At 35.6% G+C, this 14,264-nt stretch overlaps 1 protein-coding gene across 1 annotated transcript in view; it reads left to right on the top strand.

The window, feature by feature from the left end:
- The window catches only part of LOC142335976 (uncharacterized), a 36,169-nt gene extending 24,266 nt beyond the window's left edge, over positions 1–11,903 (top strand). The window contains exons 6-9 of the mRNA XM_075384400.1: positions 1,642–1,774; positions 3,870–4,159; positions 4,646–4,730; positions 11,061–11,903. Of these exons, the coding sequence (XP_075240515.1) occupies positions 1,642–1,774; positions 3,870–4,159; positions 4,646–4,730; positions 11,061–11,338 (786 nt within the window). The 3' untranslated portion in view covers positions 11,339–11,903. The remainder of the gene's footprint in view (positions 1–1,641; positions 1,775–3,869; positions 4,160–4,645; positions 4,731–11,060) is intronic.
- Positions 11,904–14,264: the final 2,361 nt, after the last annotated feature.

Raw genomic sequence — 14,264 nt, 5'->3', positions numbered from 1 at the left:
CCCTCTCGATGCGAACCGTTATTGTACCTCGCTCTCGGTGGCAACGCGTCTGAGTGCAATCCGTCAGACGTCAATTGGTTAGATTTTTTTTTGAAGGAAGAACCTGTTGGCAATGATGCATCAGCTACTCTTTAGATAACCCAATGAATCGAAACTTGATACACCTTGATAAGCAATGCACGATCTTGACATTTGTTGCAAAACTTGAAACATCTTTCCGAGAACTTGAAATACCAACATTTCATGATAAATATTCATGAGATCTTACTAAATCTTATCAAGATAGACCAAGTTTCTTGACAAAATTTTGACAAATCTTCATATCAATTATTATCTTTTCTGATCGCTGATGGATGTATCTCGTCCTCAGAAAAAAATAATCAAAGTCTTTTGAGAACTCAACGCACGAAATAAATTTAAGGTAGATTCACCTTAACGAAGTCAAGGTAAGCTTTTGTTAAGATAAAAATAAGGCAACGTTTACATAAACTTTACCTTAACTTGAGTTGGGTTAAGATTTACCTTTACTTTGTTTAGGTAGAATTACCTTAATCTACTACTATTTTTTTGTGTAAGGCACTGCAGTATAAAATTGCATTTTTTAAGTAAAATTACGAAACAAGAAGTTGACGCTTGCTAAAAATAAGTTTTCTGTATAAATCAGAAGGACTTGTCCTGCTATGTTCTTTTTATTTCATCAACGAAAATTGTATTTTGCTTCACCTTAGTGCACAGCTTAGTATACGTGAAATTTTTTGAATAGTTTAGGCTAGTTTCATTCTTTGCTCGTTCTTACCAAAATGCTTTTGAACTGCAGTCGCTCAGCAGAGCAGTCTAGAACGAACAAAGTCTTTATCGAGAATACGAGATGAATTGATAAAGCTCAATTTTAGATGAAACTAGCGAAGAATTGAACGGAGTATTGGTTTTGGAAAGACAAGACTCGTTCCGCTGTTTTTTATTTCGTCGTCAAGATATTTGTTACGACCATCTGACGTCACAATCACTTCAAATCTGCTTTTTGTTTATTCGTTCAAGCAATTTTAACTAAAAGGTGTGTGTGACGTCGTTTTCACTCTTAGCGGAGCGAGTTTTTTTGTTCATTTGGGTGATTAATTTTTGATCACACGTGACTTACCCCACTCTCAAAAATGACTTCCTCACTTTCAATTTAACTTTTTAATTTACTTTTTACTTTAATTCAGAGAGACAAAGTGAAGTGAGTGTGTGTCACGCTAATTGAAAGTTATTTAAGAGCAGCTAGTAGAAGCAGCAGTAAGTTTTTAAGTTTGACCTTTTTCTAATCAAAATATAACATCTTAGTCTTTAAGAAAAAAAATAATTTTTAGTATATCTGTTTACTATCTCTTTAAGACTGCAGATATACAAATCTATCGCGGCTATTTTCTGGCAATTGGCCAGCTATGTTTTAAATGTTAAAGCAGCCTATCCTAATAAATTTGTTGTGGAGGACAAATTTTTCAATAGGGGCAATTAGGAAAATTTTTTCAGTAATGTTTCCATAATCAAGATGACGTCGTATGCCCTGCAGATTTTTTCCGCGGTTATAGCTTCCCATAATAAAACTTAGTTAAATGAGATTCAAAATTGTCGGAGGGCAGTGAGTTGTGTGCGTTTTAGATGATGGACTTTTGCGAAGAGTTTCACAAAGATGGTGGAACCCAGCCCCCGAAACAGCTCAGGTTCTCCCCTATCACCAGAAACATCAACCCACTCGATAAAATCACCAAAGCTTTCACAGATTGTTGCCCTGGTCAGTAATCGCTCTATTTCTTCCTCAAGTATCTGAAGCACCTGAAAGCGACTATGCCAAAAATGGAAACAAATATTATTTGAACAGTAAATTAATGGTGGGAAGTTAAATTTGATTAGAGTGAGAGATAAATAGAGATTTAATTTGAAGGCTTGACTCATTATAGCTGCGAAACTGTAGGCTGAGCGAAGCTATATTGGGGTGCTCTTGGTTTTTTTTACAATTCAAAGATTTTGTATTGGGGCGCTGAATGTTTTTTACGTAGCTTTTTGATTTTTTCAACTTAGATGTTTATCTGTTTCTATCTCTGTTTTACAGCACGCAAGTCTATTTCGCAGCTATTCCGGCAATCTGCCGGCTATGTTATTTGATATATATGCAATAAGGTCTAAAAACGCCAATAGAGAAGCAAATTCACCTTCGGGGAACAGTTCACTTGGTGAAAACTTTAGTAAACGTTTGTTATCACCATCGAGAAGTTATGAAAATTCGAGGCGAAGCCAAGGCGTTGAATATATTTGAGATGGGGTTAACTACCCCATCTCAATATGTTAAATCAGCTTTGTAATATTTTAAATCAGTTTCCTGTAGAGATGGACATTTATCATTTTTTTTCGAGTTTTTGTTTTGGCATATTTTTTGTCTCGAAGATGTCAACCAAAAGTTTCCGATAACCTAGTCTGCTTCTATATATAGCATTTGGCCAGAAGGATTTAATCTTAGGAAATTTAACATCTAAAGTTAAATGTTAAACAAGTTAGTAGTGAGTTTCGATATTTTTAAAATTATAAAGTTTTGTTCACTTTTGTCACTTTTGTGTGAAATAGCAGCAGCCGTTCTCGAACAGCTGTGCATTCTGTCATTTATCGTAAAAATGGAAACTATGAGTTTTTAAAACATTAACGCCAAAACTAAATAGAATTTTAGTAATTCGGTATTTTTTGAAGTTTGTTAAAATTGTCTTATGGCTCTTAGTGGTCAAAAATTAGTTTGTTACCGTGCGGAAGTGCCTGCCAGTTTTCAGCTTTTTATTGAAAATTTGTAGCCCTTATGATGAAATCGTGCAAAGATTTGCTCGTACATTTGAGTCTTCTCTAACTGTCGATTGGTTTCGCGTTAGAACCATGGTATTAAGGCGGTGCCTTTTTTCAATTGATCTCAAACGAAGTTTGGAAAACTTTTTGTAGACGCATGTCTTTTTGTCTATGCAAAATTGAGTGTTATGTTTTTGACTTTTAAGCTAAAACATATTCCTGCTTCAGTAATTTTAATAAACTTTCCGTCTTCAAAAATTGGATAAATAGGTAAAGACCTGAGGGTATTAAGTGTTCAGCAGCTCTCATTGAGTTTTAGTACGTTGATGTGTACGGTTCACAGAAGCTTCTGGGTAACGCTTGATTCGGATATTCATGGGATTAAGTGTTCTCTTGTTACCTACTCCTATTTAACCCCCTCCCCGCTCCCCTCTTTTATTATTGCCCCTCTTGAGTCTAGACTCCATGTGCTTAACTTGCCAGCTACGGCCGAACCCAGCCCGTTTCCTGTCACTCGAGAGCGATTAGTCCGACGGTAGTCGGTTTATATTTGAAGATCTGTTCACTTTTTCTTCTTCATGTCACCGAGAAGTCAAATTTCGTCTGACGCTCTTTTACATTTTATCTAGAATATTCCTTATATTGTTGAGTAATTTTTTACGTATGATTTCTTGACTTTTGACAAACTTTTCACGCTTAATTTCTTGCTTTTTGCGTGACCTAAATAGCTATCAAAATTTCTCTCTTGCTAAAAACAAAATTGATTTTAAGATAATGGAGAACAAGGGCGCGGTAGCCGACTGGTGAAAACGTCTGTTTGCTAAGTGGGAGATTGGGGGTTCGAACCTCTGCATAAGCAAAACTTTTTTCCACCCAAAATGTCCTCAATTATACCCCCACCTTCGAAGTAAATTAAGTTTTTTGGCGGAGGCGATAACTCTTTTTTCAACTCATTTCTTTATGTGGTTCTATATGAATTTTACGGAAGGCAAGTCTATTTCGCAACTATTACGGCAATCTGCCGACTCTGTTTATTGTGTGGAAATTGTCGCTGATTTTAGCTGCTGGCACGTATGAACCCGGTACTAGGGATAAGAAAAGTCTCAATGGGAAGACGGAAACGGATTGCATGATGGATAAAGGAGTGTTTATTGACTTCGGTTTCATTCCTGGTCTCATTCGGGGAGCAATTCAGAGAAGCAGTGGTCTGTGCTACGAGCTGTACTCAACTATTACACCATGTGCTGACCCACCAAAGGAAGAACCTGAGACTGAAGAGGAGAGGATCAAGATGGAAGAGAGGGAGGCGGAGTTAAAATGCAAGAAGGAGGTCGACCTCGACAAAGATCAGGCAAGTTTTAAACTGTTTTAGCTATTATCTCGCTTAAGTTAACATTCTCGATTGCCTCGCAGCTTAGTGGGTGCATACTATTTGCACGCTCCAAGAGCACGTGCCATATTGCGCAATGATTTACTATGTAATGTCCCGTGATTCGTGAAGGGGTGTTCCTTCGAGGATTAAACTTCGAAGTTGATGTGTAGAGTCAAATTTGTCGCAATTTTGGAGAAGTTTTTTTGGCTTGTAGGAGGTTGCTATAGCATTCGGAGCTATATTAAGTAAGATCAGAAAGCGTTTATGGCACAGTTTGGATATGATATAAAAGTGTAATTTTAGTTGTTGGTAACAGTGCGGTCTGTTAAAATAGGTCATCTGATGCAATGTGATAAAATTGATTCGCATCTATGTTGTAACATTGTAATTGAAAATTGAACGGTGCCATTGATTCTCCTGGGAACTCTGAAACGATGCATTAATTAAGCCGTGATTTCGTTTCAGATGGAGCTGAAGGCTGGCCAAGTTTCTCCTTCAGAGGTGTTCTGGTTCCTCAAATACATCCCAGAAGATCACAAGGCAGTGAGGGGTACGTAATTACACCATACTTTACGCTCCACAAATAAATAATTCCGAAGGTTGTTAATAGCTAGGAAAACAATATCGGAGTACTATTATTGACCGTCTTGTTTTTTTTTGCTAAAATAAGTTAAACATTACTATTTCATTCATTTTTAAAGCTGACAAAGGATTAAAAGGTTTTGGGTGATTTTTAAATATTTATATTTTTCAAAACTACCATCTATTCAGTTATTCTAGCAGAACTGCTGATACTTCTCAGGAGAACTACCCTAAAACTTGCTCTAGAATTCTCCATAAAGTACAGCTACGGTTAGTTGAGCCTCAATTACCTATCAAACCGAATGGGAACTGCAGTTCTGCCGTTTTTTTGCTAATTTAATTTGATTAAGGTCATTTTTATTCCCTTTTAGCGTCATTTTTGGTCTTTTTTATAGCTGTAAACTAAACGTAGCTATATTGCGCTGTTCGTGGTTTTTAAAATTCAAAGAATTTGAATTGTATTAGGGCTCTTTTTTACGACTCGAGGAGGAGTAATGTGATCTATTGTTTACGACTTGAAGCGGAGTATTGGAGAAGTGTCTTTTTTACATCAGTTTTCTTGGAGTGAATTTGGAAGCAGGAAATGAAACGCGTGAAGAGAGATACCACTGGTTTCAAGAGAACAAGAAAATGAGGTGTGTAAGCCAGCGACATTTCTGCTAAAAAGGAGTTTGCAAGCCAGCGACATTTTGCGGCTTTCAAAGCAGTTTTTTGTAATTTTTTTAGAATCAGTGTTATGCTAATTTGGAGGTTTTTCATCTGTTTTGCTTATTTTTAGGCGAATTATAGCAATTTTTCGCCTATTATTTTGTTATTATAGCTGCGAAGCTGTAAGCTGAGCGAAGCTATATTGCGGTGCTCTTGGTTTTTTTCGTCGTCTGACGCTCCTTTTTCGTTTTACATTTGTTCACACAGCAAAACTGAAAAAGTCAAATTTTCTTAATGACTTCTTCCTCTCACTAACGGCATTTTCGCGCGTGACGTCATTTCTCACTCACTTTAGCAAAAGTTTTTAGGTTATTTGCGTGATTAGATTTTGATCATACGTCACTTACCTCATTCAATAAAATGACTTTTGCACTTTAAAGCTTAAGTTTAATTTGAATTTCTTTAAGGTCAAAAGAACTCATTTTTGCAGTAAAGGTCCCTAATAAGAGGGCTTCTGGGGAATGAATTTTAACAAGCTCTATTAATTTATCGCTGAATGTTTTTTACCTAGTTTTTTTGAGCGGCGTCGATTTTTTTTTTCAATGTAGATCTGTATCTGTTTCTATCTCTATTAAATGGCACGCAGGTCTATTCTTTCGCAGCTATTCCGGCAATCTGCCGGCTATGTTAATGTTTTAAATGGGATTTGAAGAGACGTTTATTGCTTCAGGAGTTTTTCAAAATCAAGTGAGTACAGTTTTTTTGTATGAAACGTTTTTTTCGTTGAAAAACTGAAAAGAAATTGAGAAGTTTTGAACTTTTTTGTAATGTTTTGCAGTTTTTCTTCTTCATAGTCTTGGACAAGTTTCTTTGCCTAATATGACTTGTCTATTCTTTGACGAGCATTTTAATACTCTGTATGCTAAAAGAAAATTTTTCGACTTTGTGTGCCCTTGTAATATTTAAAAAAAAATAATTAATTTTTTCGAGTTTTTAATAGTTCAAAATGTTTTAAATGCTTTTTGTTATTTTGTAAGTTTTTTAAATAGCATCTATGCTTTAAATTGGCAGTTCTAAATATTTTTTATTGCTTTCTGATTTTATTTTGAGCTATTTATGTTAAAGATAGAGTAATTTTAAGCAAGTTTCGGCCGATTTTGTTCTTTTGTTTATTTTTTCTGACTTTGTGTTTTTTCGCTACTCTTTTTTTAATCTTTAAGTTAGAGCTAGTTCAGAATTGATGCTACTAAGAGGTGCCACTGGAAGCTAGACAACAGACACTTAGGCGAATTTGCACAATACAAGTTTCTAATTTTTTCTTTTGTTTTTCGTTCTTTAATCTTTTTTTCTTTTGAATTTGCCAGTTGTTGGTTGGGTGAATGCTTGACGAGAAGCAGTGGTGATAATTTGTTAAAACAAAGGTTGGGAAGTAGCATTTAGCAATTTGTGGATAGTTTGTAGCTAAATTTTGTGGAGGTTTTAATCATGTGCTGCTTTTTCAAAGCAGTTTTGTTTTTAGTTTTAACTTAACCTTATCAGATGGTGGTGTACGTGTCAATTAACTAAACGAGTAATAGTGCATTTGGAGGCTTCATTGATCATCTGATAAAATATTAGACTTTTAGACGCAATTTTGAGCTATTTTGTCATTTTGCTCTTTGGGATGCGTTTTTAGCAGTTTTTGTGATCTCATTCCATTTTTTTCATAGACTCTGCATTTTTAATCAAGTTTTTGCTACTTTTTGTAGCTTTTTTGTCTATTCTTCTGAACTAAGTTTTTGGCAATAGCTTTTCTGGTTCACTCTGGTTCACTAAGACTATTGCTACTAAGACTTGAGAGTTCAAGGTTCTATACATCGCAATTTTTACTGAAAAGGAAATAAATAAATTGTAATTTTTTCTGATTGTTTGTTGTTTGCTTTTATGGATTTGCGTTCTGTAGTGATCTGGTTGAAGAGTTTATTAAAGGTTTATCAGAGTACCAGTCGAGCATTTGACCTTTTTGGGATTTTTGTAACAATTTTTTCTGATCTTTTCTTTTCTACTTTCTTCTGTATTTAGCGTTTCTTTTTTAAAGCAAAGAGTGGTCAGTTTTTTATTGCTGATTTTTTTCCTTGCCAGTTGTTTTGGCAATAGTGGTTCCGATGGCGCAACTTGGAATAGTTTTTTATCATTTGTTTTTGCATATATCTTTCTTGGCCTTTCTCTTTTTATGTTTCCTGTGCTATTCATTTAAAATGGTTATAGATTCATTTGGTAGGCTCGTTTTTTCCCTTGAGTGGGTGGATGGGTTTATTTTTTTAATGATCTGATCACACTATTTTGTGATTTTTGAAGACAGATTGGAGGAGTGGTGATGTTGGTCGCGCCGAAACAGGAAGTGGAGCAAAAAAGGGAGTGATTTAGCACCGTGAGTTGTTTTCACTCTGATCTAAAAGTAGTGTAAAAAAGACGGTGTTTGATCAAAAAATCGTTTTCTCGCTAGTGGCTTTTCTGTTTTTGTTCACATTTGGCGATTTCACTTTGAGTTTTACACTTTTTCAATGTTTTTGATTGGATTTGTTTCTAAATGGCCTGTACAATCCATTCATAGTCTATTTAAGGTCTATTTTTTTATTTGTCAACGAAAAATCTTTGAAATGTCTCAGGACTTTTTCTGCTGTTTTTTAAGATCTGTTCATACATTTTCGTAATTTTTGAAGTCAAAGTGGATGAGCTTTTGGTCACGCCGAAAGAAGAAGTGGAGCAGAGAAGTGAGTGGTTTGCGCTATAATTTTTTTGACTCCAATTTTAAAGAAGCGTATAACGGTGTTTGAACCAAAATTCGCTTTCTCTATTGTGGTTTTTCGTTCACATGCGGCCATTTGACTTTTGTTTTAAATGTTTTGTCTGATTTTTTTCTGAGTGGGTTTTTCAATATTTTTTAGGTCTAGCTTTTTGTTTAGTCAATAAAAACTTTTTAAATTGTGTCAGGAATTGTCCTGCTATATTGTTTCGCTATCTGACGATCTGTTTCCATTTTGACATTGGGTCACACCGCAAAGCGTAAAAATACGAAATTTCTGAGTGACTTCTTCCTATCACTGGCGGCAAATACGTGCGTGACTTCATTTCTCACTCACTCTGGCAATATTTTGTAGGTAGTCTGTGTGATTCGGTTTAGATGATACGTGGCTTGCCTCGTTCAAGAAAACCGTTTTGTACTTCAAAATTTAACTTTGAAATTATTTTAAGTTTAACGAACCTCCAATGTGTGATAACTATCTAATAAAAAGGCTTCTGCGGAGTTGATTTTAAAACCCTTGATTAAATTCTTTTTGCCAAAAAATTTAACATTTTTGTAGCTGTTTCTATCTGTATTTTGTGGCACGCAAGTCTGTTCCGCAGCTATATCGGCAATCTGGAGCAAATACGGTTTGAACAACTGATAGGCTGATGTTGGTCTCCTTGCTCTTCGTTAATCGTGCATATCGTTGGTCTCCTTGCGGGTTACTACAATCTAAAGGATTTGGATTGCAGTGGCCGTTTTTTTATTTAGGTCTGTTCACTTTTTAATAGCCGCCATCAGTTTCTCAACATTCATTATTTAGGCGCTCTCCTTTTTTTTATTATTCGCTTTACCTTTTGATCACGTTTTTGGTTCTACATAAGTCATGATTTTCAGGCTTGACTTCTGACTTACCTCACTCAATGTTTCAACTGAATGGATTCTAAATTCTTTGATGCTTTGAATTACGCAATGTGAATACGGTCAATGTCAAAAGAGCAAAATCAAAAGAAACGGGATAAACCGATAAAGCCTGGTCATTAAGTCATATTACATTAGGTTATCAAAGATCGTTAGAGCAATTACTAGCTGATACTAGTATTAAGCTTAATACCCTTCAGTTTAGAAGAAATTAATGTAGGTTTAGAATAAAACTGAAACTGCACACTGAACTAGATCATTTTTTTGAAACTTTTGAAAATTTTGTCAATTTCAATCTCCTTCTTTTTCTCTTTCAATCCCGATGTGCGTATAGCGCGTCAACGACAGCTTTTTTCTGGCAATCTTCCGGCTATGTTTTAATTTTTAGTAAGAAGTTTATTTTGATTAGTGTTGTGGTTTCAATCACGCTGTAGCAGCAGCGATAGCAAAAAGCCTATGGAGTTTTGATGCGAAAACTTTTATCAAACCTCAGCTGAAGTGGTGTGAGGAATTACTCTGTGAACAGTTTTCCATTTATAATGCAGATTTCTCATTCGGCAAATTGACTTCCGTTTTCGCCTTTTTTCTCAATATTTTTCCTCTTGAATGCTACTGGAGGTCATTTGTCTTCCATTAAGGCATAATTGCTAGTGTTTGAATCAATAATTGCTCTTAAATGTAGATAAATGTGTTTTCAAATATTTCAGAATTCTTAAGTCTTGTTTTTATTACTTTGACGCCGTGTTTTCGGAAAACTAGTTTCAAGTTTTGTCTTTTTTTGCAGTCTTATCACTTCTTGAATCTGTTCTCATATGTGAAAAATGTTATCTGCTCTGCGAAACATAATAGAATGTGAGTATAATTTTTAGCCAGTTAATTTTTTTACATTGTCGTTTTCGTTTTTATTTTGTTATCTGGTCTCTTATTAAGAAGAACCAGACCTCAAAGGACCTGAAACGTGGTGTCAGTTTTTGCTTCAAAAATTTGGTGCCAGTTGTTTTCAAAGAAAATGTTTTTTGGGCTAAAATTTTTTCCTGCTTTTGTTGAAATTCTCTTTGTAGAGTCATATGCTTGGTTGATTATCAACGGTGTTTGTTACCGTAAAATTGTCGGTAGTCAACAAATTTGTTTCTGTGGATTGTATTTCAGGACCTGTAGTGCTATTTTATGTTTGTCATCGTCCTGAAAATACTTTACAACCATTCGATCATGCACCAAAAGTTCAGTGAGCGACTTTTTTAGTTATTTTATGGTACTGCTGCGGATTTTGTGTGCCTGGGGTTTTTTTTTACTGCATTTAAAATCGGTTTTTTAATCAATCATCTGATAAATTTCTTAGCATACATGAAACCTCACTCAGTTGATTGGCTTCTGCACCCGCTGATTGTATTTAAATCGAGAATGCAACATGTAATTGAAATTAAATATAGGTCACTCAAGCTATTTATTCACAGGGCAGCGTTACTTGAAAGACATTAGCGTTGGAATATGCGTTTGAAAATGTAACTTAATTTTAGAGTCTCTTTTTTTTGTGGTTCGGCAAAATTATGTGTTTATTTGATAAAAAATTATTTTTCGAGAAATTGTTTCACCTTGATATTTTTTGTTCAACCAAATGTGTTGCCAGTTCTATTTGTGTCCATTTTAGTTCCATGAAAACGTTCATGGGTATTCACCTCACCTGTATACATGATTGTCCTTATGTTAGAATCCTTCAATATATAAAGCATACATTTCTCGGTAATATTTTGAAAGTTTCCCCATCTCTTCTTATTTGGTGCAAATAAGACCGCAATGTGGATGAGCGGGGTCCAAAAATTATGTGCGAACGCTTATACCCTAGCCTCCTTGATAGTTGTTAATAGTGCTTTATATGCGTTACGGGCGTTGCGAAGTAGCTGAATGGTAAGTGATTAAACATCAATTTTTGTTGTTATATGAGTGAATGATGTTTTGTTGCAGCTAGTGTGCTGAGAGGTTGTGCGGAGGGTGCTAAGATGGGCCGAACCGTTACTGTGTTGCCCGGTCTCTCTCTGGGTCTGGAAGCTCAACAATATGCAGTTTCTGAGGTCCCAGTTGGGTTCCAGACACACAGCATGTTGGCCTACCACACATGTGCCGTATTCGCATCTGTCCACGAAAATAAGTACTTCGATAGAAGTGAAGGAGTTGGTTGCAATCAGTACGCTCTCGACCCAACAGCCTATCAAGTAGACGACGCAACTTGTAATTCTGCATAAAGATTAGGATTACGTCAGAACTGCGCACTAGTGAAAATGGCCTATATATATATCAAAATATAGACTTTTCAAATTAGTCAATCAGAGATGTGGAGTATATTGTTCTGGTTCCCTCAAGGTGCCTCAATTATGCTAAGAAGTCACGCCAAGCCGAAAAGAATGTATAAATATACTTTGCGTGTACTAGTCCCACGTTTGGTAGAAATAGATTTATGTCAAGTCCCACAGGCAGCTGATGTATGACCAAATGCATTAAATATTCTTTCAAAAAGTTCATTGTGGACTGAAACAGTGCATATTACATAGCCGACAATTTTTCAGCCTACCAGGTTTTATATTTGTAGTCGAAAAGTCTATATTTGGTATGTTTTTTTGTTTACACGCCATCATAAAACTGCATTCAAAACTAACCGCATACTTCTATCATTAATCGTAATATTCCTAACAGAGCTTTGACATATTTAATTAAAATGAGAAGCTTCACTTTGCGACATGGTTATACTAGTTTGACGAACATTTTGTGATGTGAACCGTACAAAAGTGAATTTAAATGAGATTTCACCTGTTTTTAGCCCAAAATATCTACGCAGTTTAAGCCATCGTGACTGCATAGACCTTTGCATTTAGCTTTCACAGAGTAAACCATAGTCGAGGGGTCGACTATATGAAGACTAGAAGTCGAATTAGGAGTTATTTCCCTAATTCAACCCAAAATTTTTGTTGTAGGTCAACCTACGATCTTTTCTTACCCCTTATCGGTCAACCACGGTCTTTTCCTGCCCAATATCGGTCTATCCTGGACATTTTAAATTTAAAGTGTTTGCAATTGATATAGTAGATATGAAAAATTCAAAATTTTTCTCGGAAGAGCAGATGCCGAACCTTTTCCATAGCAAAGCATCGCAGCATTGAAACAATGTAATCCAACATGAGCGAATTTGTTGAAAGGTTGAGAAAAGTTGTCGAAATACGTGACTGCAGGCACAGCTTTGTCTACCAACTTCTCAGCCTTCTGCAAATTTAAAAAAAAAACAAATTTCTGCCAACTCAAGCATTGCAAGAAGGCAAAAGTTTTCAGTAATATTAAACGATTTAGTGCTGAAATTTTCTTAAAAGTATAACCAAAATGAAACAAAAATTTTATTAAATACGCAAAAATGCATGATTAATAATGGGTAACGACGGCTTTTCTTTACAAAAATGGTCGACCAGAGTCTTCTCATGTCGACCACCAGTCTTTGCATAGCTAACACCGTGAAACTATAGTCTTCTTGGGTCATTTTTAACCAAATACTTTGGTGTATATACGGAAAACCGTTTTTTCGGTTCCACGCTTGATCGACACTGACACAGTGCTCGACCCGTCAAACCTGACTAATAGCAATCAGCTCAAGCTTAAAGCCGACCAATTGTCATAATGATGTTAATATGTAAACTACTGCTATCGAGAAGCAAGTGCTCCTCTTTGATCATGAAAAGTCTTAGAAGTAACGCTTTTGTGAAAACCGATTTTTTTTCTGAAAATTGCGGTTCTCTTCTTGACTTTAGGCAGCAACTAAGTTCGAATTTCATAGCCGGTATATAGTTTCACATAAATTTTTTCAGTTAAAAGTTTTGCTGCATTAATACTAAAGAAAGCACTGACCAAAATTAGACAGCTATAATCACTGCTCTATGAAGCAGAAACACGGCAGACAAACCATCACGAGATTATCGCAAAAATTCATTCAAGCAAACGAACTAGTCACCGTATTAAAAGAAGTTCTGAGCCAATCATACTAGTAATAGTTGCAATAAACCGTAGAAAAACAAAAATCAAGTTTGCTGGTTCGATGAAAAGTTCACCCTATTCACAGCAACAGAATACCAATGACTTCTTTTTCCAGTCCAAAGACCAATTATGGAGAGACTGTCTTATGAAAACAACGAACTTGCAACTAGTGTTTCCCAGCACTTCCATTAAATCCGATAACACTGCGAAGGCAGGCGCAAGGGTTGAAGACATTGAACCAGTTGTGTCTAGTAGAATCAGTGACAACCAAGCACTTGAAAAAACTAAAGGTAGAACTGGATATACCCACCACTGGAAGCTCTCCGACAATAAATATTTAAAACTTGCCAGGTCAAGATCTAATATAAATAACCGGCAACAACCCACAAAATTTTTTCATATTTAAAGACTCCATCTCGACCCGTCAACTACTAAAAAAGTGGAAAAGACTGAAAACGAGGAGAAACTGTGGGTTGAGAGCTGAACAGTGATTACTATGTTTATCAATCTCCTCAAAACCAAAATCACAGCATGCATGACCTACATTTTGCTGATCGTGCAGTTTTTAAATACTTCCACAGCTTTCCCTCCACGCAATAGTTGGCAGCCATCACTCAGTGACAATTACAACTTCGAACGCGAAACCTCAAAGAGAGTACAAAGTAAAAACAAAATTTAATTTCAAAAATTGGGTCAATGTCCTCAAGTGAAGTACAAAAATTCTTACATCTACTTCCAAAGTAACTAAGAAATACAACCTCAATAAGATACACTACAATCTCACTCAATCACTGCAAATCAAAAGAACTATCTGATGTAAAAAATCTGCTTAACTCAATAATTCCTGATTTTTTAATTCTAATCAAGCAGAGCAGGAAAAAAGAAGACTACCGAACCCTGCAAAAGAGGAAATATCTTATTGCTTGAGAAAGGAAATCTCAATTTTCTACAGATACAAATAACACTTTCTCTAAAACTTTCGAACGATAAAAAAACCAGCAAAAAAGTTGACAAAGTGAAAGAAAAATGCAACAAAACTTCTGGAGATCAATCAAAGTGCGAGCGACAAACAATATAGTCGGCTTAGATCTGCAGTAAAAAACTTAGAATTGTAGTTGACAGCACTGAACATGATAAGTGCGAAATATTTAAAAG

Source organism: Convolutriloba macropyga, chromosome 3 (genome assembly GCF_964194025.1).
Source record: "Convolutriloba macropyga chromosome 3, txConMacr16.3, whole genome shotgun sequence".
NCBI classification, from domain to species: domain Eukaryota; kingdom Metazoa; phylum Xenacoelomorpha; order Acoela; family Convolutidae; genus Convolutriloba; species Convolutriloba macropyga.
Note: the sequence above shows the minus strand (reverse complement) of the source record. Positions and strands in the feature narration are given on the sequence as shown.